The sequence below is a fragment of the Cydia amplana genome, chromosome 27 (assembly GCF_948474715.1).
Source record: "Cydia amplana chromosome 27, ilCydAmpl1.1, whole genome shotgun sequence".
Classification (NCBI taxonomy): domain Eukaryota; kingdom Metazoa; phylum Arthropoda; class Insecta; order Lepidoptera; family Tortricidae; genus Cydia; species Cydia amplana.
In genome coordinates this window covers 1551890-1572136 of record NC_086095.1, presented here as the reverse complement: position 1 = coordinate 1572136, position 20247 = coordinate 1551890, and the positions used below count along the sequence as shown (strand labels likewise).

The following is a 20247-nucleotide window of genomic DNA, read 5'->3' as shown; positions in this document are numbered from 1 at the left end:
GTCTGGCCTAGTGCGTAGTGACCCTGCCTGTGAAACCGATGGTCCTGGATTCGAATCCCAGTAAGGGCATTTATTTGTGTGATGAGCACAGATATTTGTTCCTGAGTCATAGGTGTTATCTATGTATATACGTATGTATTTATCTATATAAGTATGTATATCGTCGCCTAGCACCCATAGTACAAACTAAGCAAAGCTTGTACAAGCTTTGCTTAGTTTGGGGCTAGGTTGATCTGTGTAAGATGTCCCCTAATATTTATTTATTTATTTTTATTTTATATTGTCAAAAGTGTTTTTTAATAAAAAGACACGGAAATTTCGCTGCACAACTTGTTGCTTTTAGTAATTCGTGAGCTTCTTAAAAAATATTGTCGTACATAGTTATAAAACTCTTCACAATGAAGAGAATTATACAAATATACTTTAGAACATATCAATATCACAAGCATTACCTACTAATTTTATCAAAAGGAGCCGCACTTTAACCTTTTCGACGCCGTGTCAAACACGCTGGCGCCACGTCACCGAAGTGTCAAAACTGAAATTGAACTTTATGCATATGCACGTAGGTCTATGTTGCTCTGTGATATGTGACCGATTAATCGGTCTTTGGCGTTGAACCTACGGTGTGGATATATCGGTCATTGGCGTCCAAAAGGTTAACAGAAAACAGAATAGTATATAAAAATAAAAATAACCAACTCAATTATACATAATGTTTGTTCATTTTAATTGCAAAATTGTGATTACATACTAGCACCTTTTATATACAAAAAGGCCTAAGAAGAAATATAAATAAATAAATAAATAATGTATAGGAATGTAAATTTTGTACCTTCTACAGGATAAATGTGAGATTATAAGAAATTATAATATTTTTGGTTTATACCCTCACTAATTATAAACAGTACAATAATAGGTGATAATATATTTTGTTCATATCTATATACACTACACCATAGAGAAATATAAGTAATATAAGAGTGATAACTTTATACATCACTTTCCTAACCAAAACGCGAGTTATTTCGTAGTCGACATCTAGCGTCTAATAGTGGAACTATAAGACCGCTACTTGACACCAGATGTCACAAGTATCACTACTGACGAAAAATGTACTGCTAAATCAATTTACAACTAATATTATAAGCGGAAGGAGTTGCGAATAGAGTTACGGTGCATCCGGTTATAATATTAGCTGAAAATTGTCGAGCATTAGAGTTTTAGTTTGCCGCGACATCTATCGTCAACTAACAGTACTGATAATGTCCGCTACTTGACGCTAGATGTCGACTACGAAATAACTCGCGTTTTGGTAAGAAAACTGGTGTATGGAGTTACCACTCTTTCTGTACTTATATTTCTTGTGTATGTATGACTACACTAACCCTCTGATAAATAAACATAAAAATATTGTTTATACTCCTCTTACCCAAAAACCCTTACTGTTTTTTTTTATCAATGCTGTTCTTGTTTTTTTTTATTGGTAAACGGTCGTTTCATAGAATAATCCTTAAAACACCTTTTTAAGACTTTAAGTCTGAATCGGACGGACCTAAATCTAAAACTAATACGAGTCTACACTTAGTTACAGTGCATACAAATTAGAAAACGGAATTAATCAAATTTCAGCCAAAAGTTTCGCAAAACCTCCCTGGCACCTGGAATGCAGTTACATATTTTTAGCCACATTTGTATACAGTTGAAATTGTGTACAGATGTTGTAAAAGGGTCTGTTTTATTTTGAGCCAATATAATAAGCATGAGTATTGCATGCAATTATTTATCCTATCATTATAATGTAACAAAAAAGGTAACATTTTTAAGGAATAAATATTGCTTAGCTTTTTACAACTGAACACATAATTATAAAAATAATAATTAACAAACCTTATACATAATAAGTGATCTACAGTTAGCTGCAGATATAACTAACCCCCATTCATTTCTATGCAGGCGGGCCAGTTACCTCTGCAGCTAACTGTACATTAATTTTGCGTTTTAGAATGCCTTTTTCACGTTTTAACATTAACATTAACACTTTCAGTGCTGTGGGTCCCCGGGCAGTGAGTGGGTTGAGTGATATGGCGCCTGTGGCTCTAACCTCGCGCCGCCCAATGTACATTAGGATGTACACTCAGTTCCGATGGAATGTCAACCGTAATTCCAAACAATGTGGGTAGCATTTCATTTGTCTCGTAAAATTTTCGAACAAATGAAATTGAACCCAATTGGAAATACAATAAGATTCTAATTTCCTTGGCTATAATTTTGTATGGTGAGCGGCACGAGGATATAATTTGTTCTATCTACCGTTATATTTATACTATTGTTCCATTTCTAAAGCTGTCAGCTTCCTGATGAACTCGGCTCGTTGGGACGGCGTGAGTTCCTGTAACAAACATGTTTTTAGTCAACCCATAATAAAGCCTGTTTTATTTTTTCCCTTATTTTCTCGTAATGCATGTTAATTATAAGATGTAATTATTTTTGAAAAGATGTGTCCCGCCGAGTTTGTTGCCGGTCCCATATTGGGATACCCTCCTCCAATTGAGGGGGGATTTAAATCTTCTCGGGGCAGAGGTGTAGGGTTGGAGCCGGTCTACCTAGCTTTATTTGACGTTCATAAGCGCATTGTAATTATGCCTACTTGAATAAACTATCTTTTATCTTTATCTTTTATCTTATAATAAAGCCTGAAATTATGCAATATTGAACCCTATCACTTAGAAATAAAGTTGAAAATCAGGTCAGGTCACCTTTCATCATAGAGAAATATAAGTAAAAAAACCGGCCAAGTGCGAGTCGATGCGAATATTTTATGAAACTCCGGACCAAATTATAACTGTTTTGACAATCTCTCTTTATTTATACTTACAATTAATTGAGCAATCTAATTTATTTGTTAACTGTTGGTAATGTTTTATTTCTGGATTTCTTTTTTGTTTGTTATTGTTATAATGTTTTGATTGTTGACTGATTGATTAAGTATTTATTTGATATTTTATTATTGTATTTGCATGGCTTTTGTCTATATTCGCAAATACAGAACTGAATACCGAATAATGAGTCGGACTCGCGCACAGAGGGTTCCGCACCATCAACAAAAAATAGAGCAAAAAAATCGTGTTTGTTGTATGGGAGCCCCCCTTAAATATTTATTTTATTTTATTTTTAGTATTTGTTGTTATAGCGGCAACAGAGATACATCATTTGTGAAAATTTCAACTGTCTAGCTATCGCGGTTTATGAGATACAGCTTGGTGACAGACGGACGGACGGACAGCGAAGTCTTAGTAATAGGGTCCCGTTTTTTACCCTTTGCGTACGGAACCCTAAAAAGAGTGGTAACTCATCACATACCTACATCAGTTTTCTTGCCAAAACGCGAGTTATTTCGTAGTCGCCATCTAGCGTCAAGTAGCGGACATTATCAGTACTGCTAGTTGACAATAGATGTCGCGGCGAACAAAACTCTAATGCTCGACAATTTTTACCTAATATTATAACTGGATTAACCGGAACTCTATTTTCAACCTTCTGCTCATATTAGTTGTAAATTGTTTTAGTAGTACATTTTTCGTCAGTAGCGACACTTGTGACATCTGGTGTCAAGTAGCGGTACTGATAGTTCCAGTACTTGACGCTAGATGTCGACTACGAAATAACTCGCGTTTTGGCAAGAAAACTGATGTATGGAGTTACCACTCTTTCTTCACTTATATTGCTCTATGGTTATACTCGCTTATACTCGCGCCACGCCCTCTGTCTAACCAAACTATTATACAACCGGACAACCGGATACCGGATATATCGAAGGTCTGCATAAACCCGCCCTTAATTAACAAAACGACTTAACAACCACCGAAAGATACGAGGAATATCAACTCTAATCCTTTACTTTAAGGTCCAAATTTGACCTATGCTCCTGCCCTTAATTAACAAAACGACTTAACAACCACTAACATATACGAGGAATATCAACTCTAATCCTTTACTTTAAGGTCCAAATTTGACCTATGCTCCTGCCCTTAATTAACAATACGACTTAACAACCACCAAAATATACGAGGAATATCAACTCTAACCCTTTACTTTAAGGTCCAAATTTGATCTATGCTCCTGCCTTTAATTAACAAAACGACTTAACAACCACCGAAAAATACGAGGAATATCAACTCTAATCCTTTACTTTAAGGTCCAAATTATATCTATGCTCCCGCCCTTAATTAACAAAACGACTTAACAACCACCAAAATATACGAGGAATATCAACTCTAACCCTTTACTTTAAGGTCCAAATTTGACCTATGCTCCTGCCCTTAATTAACAAAACGACTTAACAACCACCAAAATATACGAGGAATATCAACTCTAATCCTTTACTTTAAGGTCCAAATTATATCTATGCTCCTGCCCTTAATTAACAAAACGACTTAACAGCCACCAAAATATACGAGGAATATCAACTCTAACCCTTTACTTTAAGGTCCAAATTTGACCTATGCTCCTGCCCTTAATTAACAAAACGACTTAACAACCACCGAAAAATACGAGGAATATCAACTCTAATCCTTTACTTTAAGGTCCAAATTATATCTATGCTCCCGCCCTTAATTAACAAAACGACTTAACAACCACCAAAATATACGAGGAATATCAACTCTAACCCTTTACTTTAAGGTCCAAATTATATCTATGCTCCTGCCCTTAATTAACAAAACGACTTAACAACCACCAAAATATACGAGGAATATCAACTCTAATCCTTTACTTTAAGGTCCAAATTTGATCTATGCTTTAGTGGACTTACCATAACGAGGTGGTTGACCGCGTTCATGACGGAGTCCTGTTTGATGGCGCGCAGGTTCCTCTCAAGCACAGAGTTGTCATCGGCGGTCTGAGACTCGAACCATTTGGACACCGTCTCGTTGTCGCGCTCCCATTGGTGCGACTGAAATAGCGGGTCAGCATTTAGCAATTTAATTTAACTTACTCATTAAATACATTTAAATTTTAAAAATAAAAATGGGCTATGGACGATTTACGAATATTAATATACAACATTTTCATTCCATATAAAGTTAAGATTTTTTTAATATGTAAATTTAATAAGTTTTCGTCAAAAATTTCATTTTCGGTACAAGCTTTTATCGCTGACTGTACTTTTCTTACGACAGACAACTGATACTCATCGAGACAATTCTAAAAACCCCTAACACAATTAGGTTGCGTTGTTTCATCACAGAGTTCCTATGGCCACCTCCTGTCTCCATCATCAGATCAGCTCGATGGTACCATAATATTGCATTGTCACCCGACTTACATGTGTATGCAAAGTTTCAGCTCAATCGGAAACCGGGAAGTGGATCCAATTTAACTTGCAAGATTCCATTACATGTTAGTTACATACAGGTCGACCTAATAAAAGCTTGTTAAAAAGAAAGTAAATGTTTTCCGGCCAGTCATTGTCTATGGAAATATAGTTTTAAAAAGTAATACGTGCCAGGCCATTTCTTTGTTTCATATTTGTCTTGCAAAACTTATCTAGTGACCTATGTATTTTCTTCTGGCTGACGGGCCAGAATAACAACAAGAAATAGGTGATCGACCCGCTTACACAGAAAAGTATTCCCATAAAAGGATTCTGAAGTTAAACTTCTGGTTGGGAGTTTTGTATATCGGCTTATACTTAAATAGGTCGCTAAGTATCTGTCTATAGTTCGTTTTTTTAGCATTATAAACGATCTTGATGTGTCTTTTAATTGAAAAACACATTTTAAAAATAAGTTACGGCAAATATGTAACAAATTATGAATCTAATACGATCATTTATATTCTTCTGCTTTCATAAGTAATAGTTTTTGATTTTTAAAAAGCGTTTTTCAATTAAAAGACATGTCAAGATCGCTTAGCTTCTTGCAAGTTCTTTCTAATGCTAAAAAAACGAACTATAGTAGTTGAGGTAGTCAGTGCAAAATAGTTACCATTTTCACTAACAAATTAACCGGTATTCAATTTCGGTATCATGGTTGTTTTTGTATAATTTTGCACTTAATTTAGCTAGTGTGATCGATCATTATGCTTACCTAAATACTATTCTATAATATCAAAGAAATATTGTGAATGCTATGAGATTTTTAGATTTTTAGTTATATCGGGAACGGTCCCTGTTATCATTTTATCAATCTTCATTCCTTTGTGGTTCACTTTTTAAAAGGCGACAAACGGGCTGTCGACTATTGAAACTACGCTATCAAACACTAGTTGTCATTTAGATGAAACTAGCGACCCGCCCCAGCTTCGCACGGGTTAACAAATTATACATAAACCTTCCTCTTGAATCGCTCTATCTATTAAAAACCGCATCAAAATCCGTTGCGTAGTCTTAAAGATCTAAACATACATAGGGCCAGACAGACAGCGGGGAGCGATTTTGTTTTATACTATGTAGTGACTAGGTTAATCCTTAAATGCATAGTGTAGGATGCAGCCTACACAAAAAACATCTAATTTTATACATAATTAGAAAAACCTATATATGTCTATTTATATATTATTTCAATAGTAAAACTAATCCGTTATTCGCCTTTTTATATAAATTTACGCAATATTTTAATTTCTAAAAATTACATTCGTTTTAAGACGAAATGTCAGAAAATTTGAAAAAATCCAGAATTTGATGATTTTGGATGTTTTTTTGGGGTTTGTAATTATTTTATATTTAAAAACTCTATCATAGGTGTATCACAAATAGTGTACCTTTCTGACGATAGTAGGATTTATCATATATCTCTTACTGAAAATTATATATTTACATAAATATGATTTAGCCTATGCAACTTCTAACACTGATTTCGCAGTGAAAATCGATGTTATAATTTTTTTACCATTTTTCCCATAATCAGCAAACAATTACGTAACACATATATTAATTTCGGGCAAAAAGAAAAAATCATGCATTTATTTATTTATTTTAATCTTTATTGCACAATACATGAAGGTACAAATGGCGGACTTAATGCCTTAAGGCATTCACTACCAGTCAACCAATGGGTCAAACCAGAAAGATTAAGTAGGTGCAGTGTCTTTTAGAATAAATTAATTTGAAAACAGGACTATATCATTATGAATATAAACTATATTGATAAACTTACACATATACTTAATACAAACAAACCTACATATATACCATACATATATAAACACCTAGTGTGAATCATTAAGTTGACGAAGAGGAAAGTTTGTCAAGGAAATACAGAAGCAAGCATGCGCTTGAATGTGAATTTGGTCTGCGCTTGTCTGATAGGGAGTGGAATGTTCCAAAGTCTGATAGCCTGAATAGTGAAAGAATTGGACATGAAACCCGTCCGATGCTGCGGGACAATGGGCGTAAGGCTACGGGATGATTTAACCCTTAAATACATGATTTTTTCGTTTTGCCCGAAATTAATATATATATCACATAATTGTTTGCCGTTTCTAGGAAAAATAGTAAAAAAATTATATCATCGATTTTCACTGGGAAATCAGTGTTAAAAGTTGCATAGTCTAAATCATATTTTTGGAAATATATAGCTATTAGTAAGGGGTATAGGAAAAATCTTAACTGCCAACAGAAAGGTACACTATTTGTGATGTTCCTATGATAAAATTTGTAAATATAAAATAATTACAAACCCCGAAAAATCTGCCCAAAATCACATACTAAAAATCATCAACTTCCAGGTTTTTCCAAGTTTTCCGACATTTCGTCTATAAACAAATGTAGCTTTTATAAATTTAAATACTGCGTAAATTTATGTAATAATTCGGAAAATTTATTAGTTTTACTATTGAAATAATATACAAGAACAAATAGAATTTGTTTAATAATGCATAACATTTGATGTTTATGTTGTGTGTATAAATGCATCACTATGCATTTAAGGGTTAAGGGTTTTGAGGTCGCAGTACCTGTGTCTCCCCCTGGTCCTCGGTGAACCAGCGGCGCAGCGTGGCGGCGGCGGCGCCGTGGTCCATGTGCTCGTTGGCCGCGCGCGCCGCCGCCTGCACGCGCCGCTCCTGCAGGTTCTGCAGCAACAGCCGCCGCAGCCGCCAGTACAGGAAGCGCCGGGACTGTTTCCAAGGTATTATGTCCTGAAAATAAATAAAATAATAAAATGAATAAATTTTTTTTTTTTTTTTTTTATGATATAGGAGGCAAACGAGCAGACGGATCGCCTGATGGTAAGCGATTACCGCCGCCCATGGACACCCGCAACACCAGAAGGGTTGCAAGCGCGTTGCCGGCCTTTAAGATGGGAGTACGCTCTTTTATACGACATTATTACACAAATTGACTAAGTCCCACGGTAAGCTCAAGAAAGCTTGTGTTGTGGGTACTCAGACAACGATATATATAATATACAAATACTTAAATACATAGAAAACAACCATGACTCAGGAACAAATATCTGTGCTCGTCAGACAAATAAATGCCCTTACTGGGATTCGAACCCAGGACCGCGGCTTCACAGGCAGGGTCACTACCCACTAGGCCAGACCGGTCGTCATAAACCTGAAACATATTGATTGATTCATTTGATTGTAGACGACCGGTCTGGCCTAGTGGGTAGTGACCCTGCCTGTTAAGCCGCGGTCCTGGGTTCAAACATAGAGAAATAAGTAAGACAAGAGTGCTCACTCCATACATCAGTTCAGACTATTAATTTCAGTGTCTACATCTAGCATCGAGTAGCGGAACTATCAGTACTGCTACTTGACAATAGATGTAGCACCGACCGGAAAGTCTTATCTCAACAGCATAAGACTTTCCGGTCGGTGCTACATCTATTGTCAAGTAGCAGTACTGATAGTTCCGCTACTCGATGCTAGATGCTAATAGTCTTTTTGGTACTAAAACTGATGTATGGAGTGAGCACTCTATGTATTTTTTTTTCTCTATGATTCAAATCCTGCCAGCCTATTATGGATAGCTTTATCCATCTTTATCCACGTGATAAAATAACTGTCACTGTTTAACACCGTGGGAAAGAAAGTGACGGACACCGTTTTATCACGCTGTCACGTAGACAAGAACGACCATCATATCCGTACTGGTAAGGGCATTTATTTGTGTGATTAACACAGATATTTGTTCCTGAGTCTTGGGTGTTTTCTATGTATTTGTATATTATATATATCGTTGTCTGAGTACCCTCAACACAAGCCTTCTTGAGCTTACTGTGGGACTTAGTCAATCTGTGTAAGAAAGTCCTATAATATTTATTTATTTATTCATTACTTTTTCTACTCCCGTACTTTTATTTGTCATTTAAAGGGTCGTGCACACACCTTTAAAACCGTACCTTATAGTTGTCAAGACAAGTCTTTAGTCTATTCCCCAAAAAAGAATTTGTGCATACACGCAGTATCTTTTTGGCGATTTTACGATACTTCGTGCAATGACCACTTAAAAAATATACAGTTAAATACAGTGTTACCAACCTTATTCTAAATGTCATCTCTGACAAATAAGTAAACCATAGACATGTTTTTTTTTAAATTTCATTCATTCTTTTCCCGAACGTACCCTCCATTTTTGCTACTTCTTGAATTAAAAATATTTGTTAAATTTACAATTTTAGTTGAAAGTAAATGCTTGGTCGTAGAAAAAGTATTGTATGCAACGTTGTTTAACTAAGTCAAAAAATACTCGTGGTGTCTTTATTAACAATTTTCGGCTTCGCCTCAAATTGTTACTCACGCCACTCGCCTTCTTTGACCTCTCTTAAACAACGGTTGCATAAAATACTATTTCACGTCTATCTTCCGCATGGTAGCGACCTTGGCTATTGCCGACTATGAAATAACTCGCGTTTTTATTTGTTTATGTTAAGAAGAACCAACAGCTTTAAAACTTACAACAAGATTAAAAACAGGAAGCCAATTACAGGAACTGACAGGTAGTTACAAAGTATTACATTTTAAACTGATGCTAATTTTGGTATGAAAACTGATGTATGGAGTTACCACTCTTTCTTTATTTATATTTCTCTATGATTGTACTTACGAATATACAGCCCTTTTCTAGCATCCTCTCTGCTGTGTCGTGAAGCTCAGCAAACTGTACCGCGATCTGTTAGTATAATACAAATAGTATCAATTTTTTTTTCAGAGTTCAAGACAGTATTTTTCCACTTTTAAATTTATTCTAGGCTTAATAGTATCGTTCGCAGACGTTTCTGCTTGTTTTAGATATAAATCAGTATAAATTATTTATATTAATACAAAATACGACAAAATAATAAGTTTGTTACACAAAGTATAAAGGTTACAGTTTGGTGCCGTGACCAGGATTCGAGTCATACTGTTATAGTCTGTCCGTTTTTCTAAAATCAACTACGCCATAGTAAATGTATGGCGAACTTGATCTTAGAAGTCAGGCAGACCATACCTAGGAATAATAATAAATTCACGGCCAATTCGGCCACGGCAACTGCTACCAACTCCGTTGCTGTCTCTGGTGTGCTCGCAAGTGGCTGACGTTGGTAGTATTAATATGTGAATCTTGGCCGCGAAGCCAACGTGCCATTCGCTTACGCTCCGTAGCGATCGAAACGCAACTGTCACTGTCGCACTAATATGGAAGAGTGATAGAGAGACACAAAGCGATGCGATGGCGAAGCGATAGCGATTGTAACCTTGGCTAGGCCGACTGGTATATGGGCTGTAGATTTTTTCGCATGGCTTTCTTGCACTGCTGCACTCTGCAGCTCACTCTTGAATTCCAGGTTCGGCTTTCGGCCTCGTATTTACTTAACTAGCTACTCAGCATTACAGTATTAACACTAAGGCACTGTGAAGTGAAACTCACCTCGTGGTATATAGGTTGTAGTTCCTTCTCGCTCTGTTTAGCAACCTTCTCGCACTGCTGTACCTCGGCCTCTCGGCCTTTCATCAACTACTCACCTCATGGCGTAAGGCCTGCAGGAGTACGTCCATGTCCAACGTCTTTTTGGAATTATATTGTGAGTTGGCTTGGTCTCCGGCCTCGCGGCCTCGTCCTGAATGCTTACCTCGTGGTATATAGGCTGTAGTTCCTTCTCCCTCTGTGTAGCTTTCTTCTCGCACTGCTGCAGCTCGGTATCGAGCTCCCGAGCTTTGGTTTCGGCCTCGCGACCGGCCTCCGTCCGCACGAGCACATCGTCGATGGAGCCACGGCGGTCGAACCTCTTGGACAGATCGGCGATCTGGTCTTTTAATTCTGCAAATGACATTTAAGGGTTAATCAACTTTTTCTTGTCACACGTTGCTATGGTTACGGTCTCCTGAATCACTCTTAAAATTCTAGGTTTTTCGTATTTAAATGAACCATTCTTGCATTTTATGGTAGTTATAAGACCTTTCCATAATGTGACATCTACTGGGCATGTTAGTAGAACATGGTACAGCAGTTCTTCTAACAATCTACGCTACTATTGTCTCCTCGCTGATGGGACAGAATAACAACAAAAAATAGTTGATTGACCCTTAAACATATTCGTTTTACAAGAATTTTGTTCTTAATTAACGAAGAGTAGCGTTTAATTATGATTATATAAAAAACCAAACTCATTGGTTTAGAAGTATTCTAAAAAGTCTAACTAACAACAATATCTAAAGTAACGTTTACTAACTTTTTTTTTAAATAAAAACATTTTTATGACAACAAGAGGTAATGAGGACTCACTCAACTAAATTGAGCGGTTACACTCGTATAATACAGGATGACATTTTTACCGACAGCCATACATACGTTACATACTCTGCGTAGTAAAAATTTGACTGTTTCATACATTCCGGCTGATGACCCAAAAAAATTCGCGATTTCGGCATTAGTCCCATAAGGGGCTATTCATAAATTACGTCATTTCAAATTGGGGGGGGGGGGTCTGGACGTCGGATGATGGTAGCATGACGTAGGAGGAAACGGGGTCATTCGAAGCATGATTTTTTGATGATTTTAGAGGGGGGGGGGGGGTCAAAAATCGTCAAAAATAGATGACGTAATTTACGAACAGCCCCTAACCTGTTATCCTGGCGCTGAGCCTCTGCAGCTCAGGGTCTAACCGCTGCATGGCCTTGAGGGTGTCCCGCTGTTTGAACTTCACCTCCACGATACCTTCGGCTTCTAGCACGCCGCCCCTGAAAATATCACATCATTATTTCCGCTCGAAAATTTTCGACTAAACATCGACAAAGCGTTGCTTATATCTAGAATAGTGGCACAAAACAAACTTTCTTTTCGACCTTTTCTCAGAGTGACCTTGAACTTGGCTAAGTACGTACCTGGCCGCCGGGTCGGCGTACATCTCCATGCTGCACTGTTGACGCTGGGGCTAATGAGACTTTCTTTTCTTTTCTTAGAGTGACCTTGAACTTGGCTAAGTACGTACCTGGCCTCCGGGTCGGCGTACATCTCCATGCTGCACTGTTGACACTCTCTTTCTACCTTTTCTCATCTCATAGTGACCTTGAACTTGGCTAAGTGTGTACCTGTGTGCTATTGACACTTTATTTTCAACCTTTTCTCATAGTGACCTTGAAAATGACCTTGAAGTTGGCAAAGTACGTACCTGGTCTATGGGTCGGCGTACACCTCCATGCTGCACTGTTGACACTCTCTTTCTACCTTTTCTCATCTCATAGTGACCTTGAAAATGACCTTGAACTTGGCTAAGTACGTACCTGGCCTCCGGGTCGGCGTACATCTCCATGTGCGCGCTGTTGACACTCTCTTTCTACCTTTTCTCATCTCATAGTGACCTTGAAAATGACCTTGAACTTGGTTAAGCATGTACCTGGCCTCCGAGTCGGCGTACATCTCCATGTGCGCGCTGTTGACACTCTCTTTCTACCTTTTCTCATCTCATAGTGACCTTGAACTTGGCTAAGTGTGTACCTGTGTGCTATTGACACTTTATTTTCAACCTTTTCTCATAGTGACCTTGAAAATGACCTTGAAGTTGGCTAAGTACGTACCTGGTCTATGGGTCGGCGTACACCTCCATGCTGCACTGTTGACACTCTCTTTCTACCTTTTCTCATCTCATAGTGACCTTGAAAATGACCTTGAACTTGGCTAAGTTTGTACCTGGCCTCCGGGTCGGCATACATCTCCATGCGGGCGCTGTTGACGCTAGGGTCAACGACCGCCCACGCGCCTCCTCTGAGCTCGCCGCCGGGCGGGATGTATACTAGCACGGGCGCGGTGGCGTGGCGCAGGGCGCGCACGATCTCCGCGCCGAACTTGAGAATCTCCTCGTACATGTCTGTTTGGAAAGAGAAAAATTTATATCAAAGTAATATAAACCGGTTTTCCGAGCCCAGAAAACCCTTTGAAGCGAGTAGCAAGTTACCCACCGACTTCTCACAAAAGTTAAGGACCGTCAAGTATAAAAATAGGTCAAGGCAAGTAGGATAAAAGAGTTAATATCCTACAAGATAAGTTTGACCTATCTTGTAGGATATTAAATCTTTTATCTTTATGCCGATTAGTACAGCTTTTATGTCTACCGTTCTCCAATTCACCCTCAATTGATCAAGGGTTAACTGAAAGAGATCCCTGAAAGGGATAAGTTCGCCTTTGTACTAATGATGTGTGTTCTTTCATGTTATTATGTTTCTTTTTGTACAATAAAGTATTTTACTACTACTACTACTACAAAAAAAAATATGTGTCCATACAACTTACTCAAAAATATGTCTCATAGTTCTTAATTCGATGACATAAGAGCCATGGGACATATTTTTGAGTATGATGAGTGCATTCATATTTTTACACTTGACTGTACAGGCAGCATCAATAGTAGTGGATGATACAAGACGCCAAAAGTATCAGCCGGGCTAGCACATGATTGGCGCGACAGTATCGCGCGGCGAGATAGACTACCCGTCCCTCTTTTATTACAAGCTTTTATTTAGTTTCACCTGTCCCGTTGTCTGTCTGTCTGTAATCAAATCTTGCAAGTTAAATTTGATCCACTTCCCTATTTCCGATTGAGCTGAAATTTTGCATACACATGTAAGTCGGGTGACAATGCAATATTATGGTACCATCGAGCTGATCTGATTATGGAGACAGGAGGTGGCCATAGGAACTCTATGATGAAACAACGCAACCTAATTACCTAAAAGTGTACTTGTAAATAATTTAAGACTCCTTAACTCAAAAATCTTTTTAAGTTAAGATTAGTAGTTAAGTAAATATTATAAAATACATTTCGTTTTTTACTGAAATAAACAGTTTAAAAATTAAAAATTAAATTAAATTAATTGTGTTAGGGGTTATTAGAATTGTCTCGATGAGTATTAGTTGTCTGTCGGAAAAGTACAGTCAGCGATAAAAGCTTGTACCAAAAATGAAATTTTTGCCAAAAACTTATTAACATAGTTAGAATTATTAAAAAGTATCTCACCCTTCTGTCCCCCGCTGAACCCGCGCCAGTTGGCGAAGATGATGATGGGCAGACCCTCGCGCGAGAAATCGTTGATGGCCTGAGAGGTCTTGTAAGCGGAGTCGGGGAACCAGACCTGCGTGACAATACATTATGATCAACTTTGGAACAAATAAAAAATAGTAACTAATTTATACAATCGTGATAAAATAGAGAGATTTTCATTCGAGTACCGTGTTTAGACCACGAAGCTTGCTGAGTGACCTAAGGAAGGCATGAGATTAAAAAGCTTGATTACATCACTATATTCACTATTTTATACAATACTTTTTCTATGAGTTAATTAAAATAATACTTCTTCTCCAATAAAACCTAAATAATTAATTTTGTTTAATTATTAGGTAAGTATCTCAGTACCAAGATAAAAAGATAGTACAAAAGACATCAACGCACTTCTTATTCATTAAATCGTAGCTCGTTGATGTCTTTTTTTCTATCCTTTGGCTTTGGCGACAAGTGACTGGTGAAATTCATTACAGTAGACAAAAGTATCACGTTAGAAGTCATTATAGTTGAGTCGAGAGCCCACAGTGAAAAGTATGCGATTACAGTTTGGTATATAAATAAAATAAATAAATAAAATAAAAAATAAAAAAGCCTTTATTTCTTACAGAATTAATTTTACAGTTACAAAAAAGTTTAAAGTTGTTAGTAATTAAGTATCTTGAAAAAAGAGAGTCAGTGTTAGTAAATTTAAGATAACAAAATAATTATTTGAATGCTATGATTAGCGCTATTATTTGATTATTATTTGATTCTTTTTCCTGTTAGTTACTCTGCAAGAACCCCTCTGCAGGTAAAGGCCTCCTCCAAGGTGAACCAATCGTTTGGTATACGGAGTCTTAATTCGACGAGTAAATTAGACAAGTAGAAAAATAAGCTAAAATAGCATGACATGTGACGTGGTGTGACATGACGTTTACTGACCTGACCGGCCTGCTGCAGGGTCCTGGACTCGGAGTCCTTGTTGGCGGGGTCTGCGGGCAGGGTCAGCTCCACTGTCCGCGTCTCCACGGCCACCACGCCGACCGGGATACCGCCGAGACGGGCGCGCCCTGACAACCACAAGATAGGCTAGATGACAAGTTTTTATTAGTATCAGTCGATCAGCGGGACTTAATCGCGTATCTAAGTTTTAAGATTTACCTCCGACGTTTCGAGGACGGCGTTGTCCCCGCGGTCTCGGAGAAGACTGGCTTAAGTTGACATCAGCATCGTCTAACCGCGCGAGTTTTTCGAACTACCCGCACTTGGTCTTGTTTATCCGCTTGAACGTTTTGCGCACTAGGGATGTCACTCTGTCGACACACAACACTAACGATATTCGATTTATCGACTGTCGATATTCGTTTACGCTTACATTTACTAATGACTGGATTCCATGTGGATGAGATCTTGAAACCCTCGTCCCGATTGAAATTACTATGTTTTTTGATTTCAATGGCTTCCCGTACTTTCCTGCTGTAGAAATGACGATCCGTGGACAGGATTTTAGGGTTATGCAGCTCAATCCAGTGGTTTGGTCCTGACTCCAGTAAATGCTCAGCCACGGCAGACTTGTTCACCTGACGATTTTTGACAGCTGCAATATCAAGCGGATAAACAAGACCAAGTGCGGGTAGTTCGAAAAACTCGCGCGGTTAGACGATGCTGATGTCAACTTAAGCCAGTCTTCTCCGAGACCACGGGGACAACGCCGTCCTCGAAACGTCGGAGGTAAATCTTAAAACTTAGATACGCGATTAAGTCCCGTTGTATAATTTAATAATGTGTAAAAATCGTGAAAGTTTAAATCAGTATCAGTCGATCAGGTTTGTTTGGAGGATCAAATGTCTGTATGAGAGCTATTGCATTAAAGCAATACAAGTTAGAAATGATAGTAAAAGTCATCCAATCGTACTGGGTCGGCCCTAACAAACCGTCAAGTGATCGTGACGTCACGATTACTGTGAAGCCGTCTTGAAGTATGAAAAACAAGAAAATTTTTATTTTGACAGTTAAATATTGCGAAGTATATAGTCGCAAATCCTGCGACATAAGTATGTGTTCAAATTTCGAAAAGTGGATAAGATGACAAAAAAAAAAACAAAATGCAAAAAATAGCTACTTTAAACAGACACACAGAACACAAGAAGTTTACAGAAGATTTTATGAAAACGGAATAATGGCCCTAGAAATACCTAGATTTAGTTTGCATCGAGCATATTTGTAGAAAAATAAATAAGTCAGATCCAAATATTTTTGTCGTTTATTCTTCATTGTCTGACCCAAGCACACTTACCGGTGATAACCGTCTGCGCCCATGGCTTCATGACCTCATCGAAGGTGCCTACATCGAAGAACCCAGCGCGGGCGCCGTCCCCAGTGAGCATCAACCGCGGGTCGTGGGCGGCGCGGGGAGGCTTCCATTCCACGGGCCGCTCGATCGGGTCCGACACTCGCATGATTGGCACCATGGATAGTTTATCCTGGAATAAATAAATAAGTGTCGGACTGTTATAAGCCAAGGCTTGGTTGGATTAAAATGTATGGGCGCCACACTGATGACCGATAGGAACCAATAACCGACACTTTTGTATCCAATAAAACAAGGGTAGAAAGCCGATTTCTTAAAATGGCAACACTGTGCAGTCACAGCAGAGTGTTGCCATATTAAGAAATCGGTTTCCTATGTTATAATATCAACGCATCGAACACTACTCTCACCAGCTGTATACTCTTAGCTAGCTTCAAGCTTCAACTACCGCATGGTGCGGTATCAAATACCTTGGCTTGGGCACATTAGACAGGCACCTGATGGCAGTATCGACGGCGTCCAAATCCGTAGGCGCGACAGCATATGTTTCCGAGGTGATTATTGCTATACTTGAGGATCTTCGAACACTACCCTCAGAAACTGTGTGCTCTAAGCTAGTTTCAACTACCACATGGTGTGGTAACACATACCTTGGGCACATAAGACAGCCACCTGACAGCAGTAGCGACAGCGTCCAAGTCTGTAGGCGCGACAGCGTGAGTCACACCGTTATTGTGATTTGTATCCCTCCCAGCTCGTTTTTGCTATACTTGGTTTGATCTATGCATCAAACACTACCCTCAACAACTGTGTCTTAAGCTAGTTTCAGCTACCACATGGTGTGGTAACACATACCTTGGGCACATACGAAAGCCACCTGACCGCAGTAGCGACGGCGTCCAAATCCGTAGGCGCAACAGCGTGAGTCAAAATATTATTTTTCATGATCTGTATCCCTCCCAGCTGGTTGTTGCTATACTTGAGTATAACAATTGGATCTATGCGTCGAACACTACCCTCAGCAACTGTATACGCTAAGCTAGCGAGTGGTGTGGTAACACATACCTTGGGCACATAAGACAGCCACCTGACAGCAGTAGCGACAGCATCTAAATCCGTAGGCGCCACAGCGTGAGTCACACCGTTGTTGTGCATGATCTGTATGCCTCCGAGCTGGTTGTTGCTGGCGTATACGGCGCGGCCGAGCACTTTGTTCAAGGCCGCGTAACCTGTGAGAATGATGTAGGAGTTCTCCACTTGGATGACGCGGTGACCCAGTCTGTTGAATACGTTTAACATTATATAAACTAAACTGCATTGTCTAGCTATAACATTTTATACAATCGTGATATAATAGGGAGCTTTTCAGTCAAGTACCGTGCGTTTTAGGCCACGAGCTTGCTGAGCGGCCTAAGTAGGTACGAGATTGAAAATCTTGATTACATCACTATTGTATACAATACAATACAATTTCTACTATATAACCTAAATAATTTAACAAAATTAAGTATCTCACTAGCTAAAAAGATAGTACAAAAGACATCAACGCAGCTGCTTATTCATTAAATAGTAGCGCGTTGATGTCTTTCCTCTTAACCGCGACATGAAAAAGACATCAACGCGCCAGCCAACGAGGTATACCTCAAGGGTCCTTATTATTTTTTGCAATATGGTTGCCAAATCAGTTCGCTCACCTGACAACATAGGCGCCGATGCCGATGGCGCGGCACGTGACGACCGATATCGTCACCACGTCCTCGTAGGCCTGTGCGGTCTCGCCGGCGATGAGACCCGCGTCGCGGAGGCACTCAACACCGAGACCGTCTTCTTTGCCTGTTGACGAATAGTACATAATGATACAAATGTGCTACGTTGGTCATTACACTCGAGTCGATATTGTGCGCGCGAGCGCCGATGTGCGTATTGATCAAAGCACACGTGTTCATACGACGTTTTTCAACACACTTGCGAGGAAAACAACATAATTTATATATTATTCAAATTTTAATAGTTAAAAAGTTAGTAAAAGTACAATAAAAAAGTGTTAATCGTGCTATCATACTCGTGTTTCATAAACCTGCACTCGTATTTTAATGCCTTTTAATATATAGCAGTCACATTATACTATTATTCTTCAATTTAAGCATTTTACAATGTGATTATAAATATCACAGTCACTCACCAATGATATCAGTGATTCTATATCTGGATTCCCCCTCGTCGTCAATAAGTTCCGTTTTGACGGAGCCGAGAGGCCCGAGCCGGCTGTAGGCCTCCGGCGTCAGGTATAGGTACTTGAAGCCTCGCTCCGGCCTCTCGGCCTCGATCCAGGCCACGTTGAACGCTTGTTTCACTTCTTCCGCGACGCCGATGCGAGCGCCGGAGTTTACACTGATGTATAGCTGTGGGAAAAGAATGGAATTAGATTTTTAGGACTCCGTACCACAAAAGGAAAAAAACGGAACCCTTATAGGATCATTCGCGCGTCTGTCTGTCTGTCCGACCATTCCCCCCTTTATCTCTGAAACTACTGTGTCTAAAATTGTGAAAAAATACACAAAACAGTTCTTCACATATAGATTACAGGAAAACCTATTAGATATGTGCAGTCAAGCGTGAGTCGGACTTAATGTACGGAACCCTTGGAACGCGAGTCCGACTCACACTTGGCCGGTATTTTTTTATTTACTTAAGCATTCTACCAGATTGCAGATGTGCATGTTGCGGATTTTTTCCAAAAAGTTGGAATTATTTTAAGATATGTTTAACAGCCTCTTAGCCTAGTCGGTAGTGACTCTTCCTACGAAGCAACAGATCCCGGGTTCAAATCTAATAGGATTTATATATCGTTGTCTACGTATCCACAACACAAGCCTTATTGAGCTTACTGTGGGACTTAGTCAATTTGTGTAATAATGTCCTATAATCATACCCCGCAACGGAGCTAGCAAAACCGTAGCAAATGACAGTTTTGTGTCAGGGTTGGCGATTATGATGAACCATTTTGCTTTAACTTTATTGTATGTAAGATTAATAAAATTTATCGAGAACCCTGTTGACCCTCTTCCGATATAACTCGGTTTAATTTACTGTCAAATAATATAAATTAACAAATCAATGTCAATATTAGATGCGTTTCAATGTAGGTATCTGTTATTTTGTTTATAAAATCACGTTTTTTTTCGCATTTCTTTCAAATATTAACATGGAATTTTCATTGCTTGAAAATATTGGTGTGTTTGAAAACAAAGAAAAAATATTTTTTGTAAGTACTTTAGTTTAATGCGTAGTAGTGATAACCCTGACGTACAACTGCTACAGATTTGCTAGCTCGGTTGCGAGGTATGCCTATAATATTCGTTATTTTTTATCTTCCTAAGGCCCAAGGTCCTACCTATAGTACCTATCCAGTTCGATGTAATTTAAACCATGTTCAATTGGAACAGAGTCGCTTTTGCTTTGTTTCGTTCA

At 38.7% G+C, this 20247-nt stretch overlaps 1 protein-coding gene and 1 long non-coding RNA gene across 2 annotated transcripts in view; one reads left to right on the top strand and one right to left on the bottom strand.

The window, feature by feature from the left end:
• The first annotated feature begins 10 nt into the window (after window positions 1-10).
• Window positions 11-19700, top strand: LOC134660544 (uncharacterized). Its single transcript, XR_010097880.1, has 2 exons — window positions 11-151; window positions 19613-19700. It is a non-coding gene; the product is annotated as an uncharacterized LOC134660544 (long non-coding RNA).
• Window positions 1989-20247, bottom strand: part of LOC134660497 (acetyl-CoA carboxylase) — a 126403-nt gene continuing 108144 nt past the window's right edge. Inside the window, exons 40-53 of the mRNA XM_063516267.1 lie at window positions 18959-19178; window positions 18471-18609; window positions 17842-18055; window positions 16762-16948; window positions 15408-15535; window positions 14442-14556; window positions 13118-13295; window positions 12053-12168; window positions 11061-11248; window positions 10055-10120; window positions 7957-8139; window positions 4814-4954; window positions 2290-2392; window positions 1989-2099 (exon numbers count right to left, since the gene is read on the bottom strand). Coding sequence (XP_063372337.1) covers window positions 2327-2392; window positions 4814-4954; window positions 7957-8139; window positions 10055-10120; window positions 11061-11248; window positions 12053-12168; window positions 13118-13295; window positions 14442-14556; window positions 15408-15535; window positions 16762-16948; window positions 17842-18055; window positions 18471-18609; window positions 18959-19178 — 1941 coding nt within the window. The 3' untranslated portion in view covers window positions 1989-2099; window positions 2290-2326. The remainder of the gene's footprint in view (window positions 2100-2289; window positions 2393-4813; window positions 4955-7956; window positions 8140-10054; window positions 10121-11060; window positions 11249-12052; window positions 12169-13117; window positions 13296-14441; window positions 14557-15407; window positions 15536-16761; window positions 16949-17841; window positions 18056-18470; window positions 18610-18958; window positions 19179-20247) is intronic.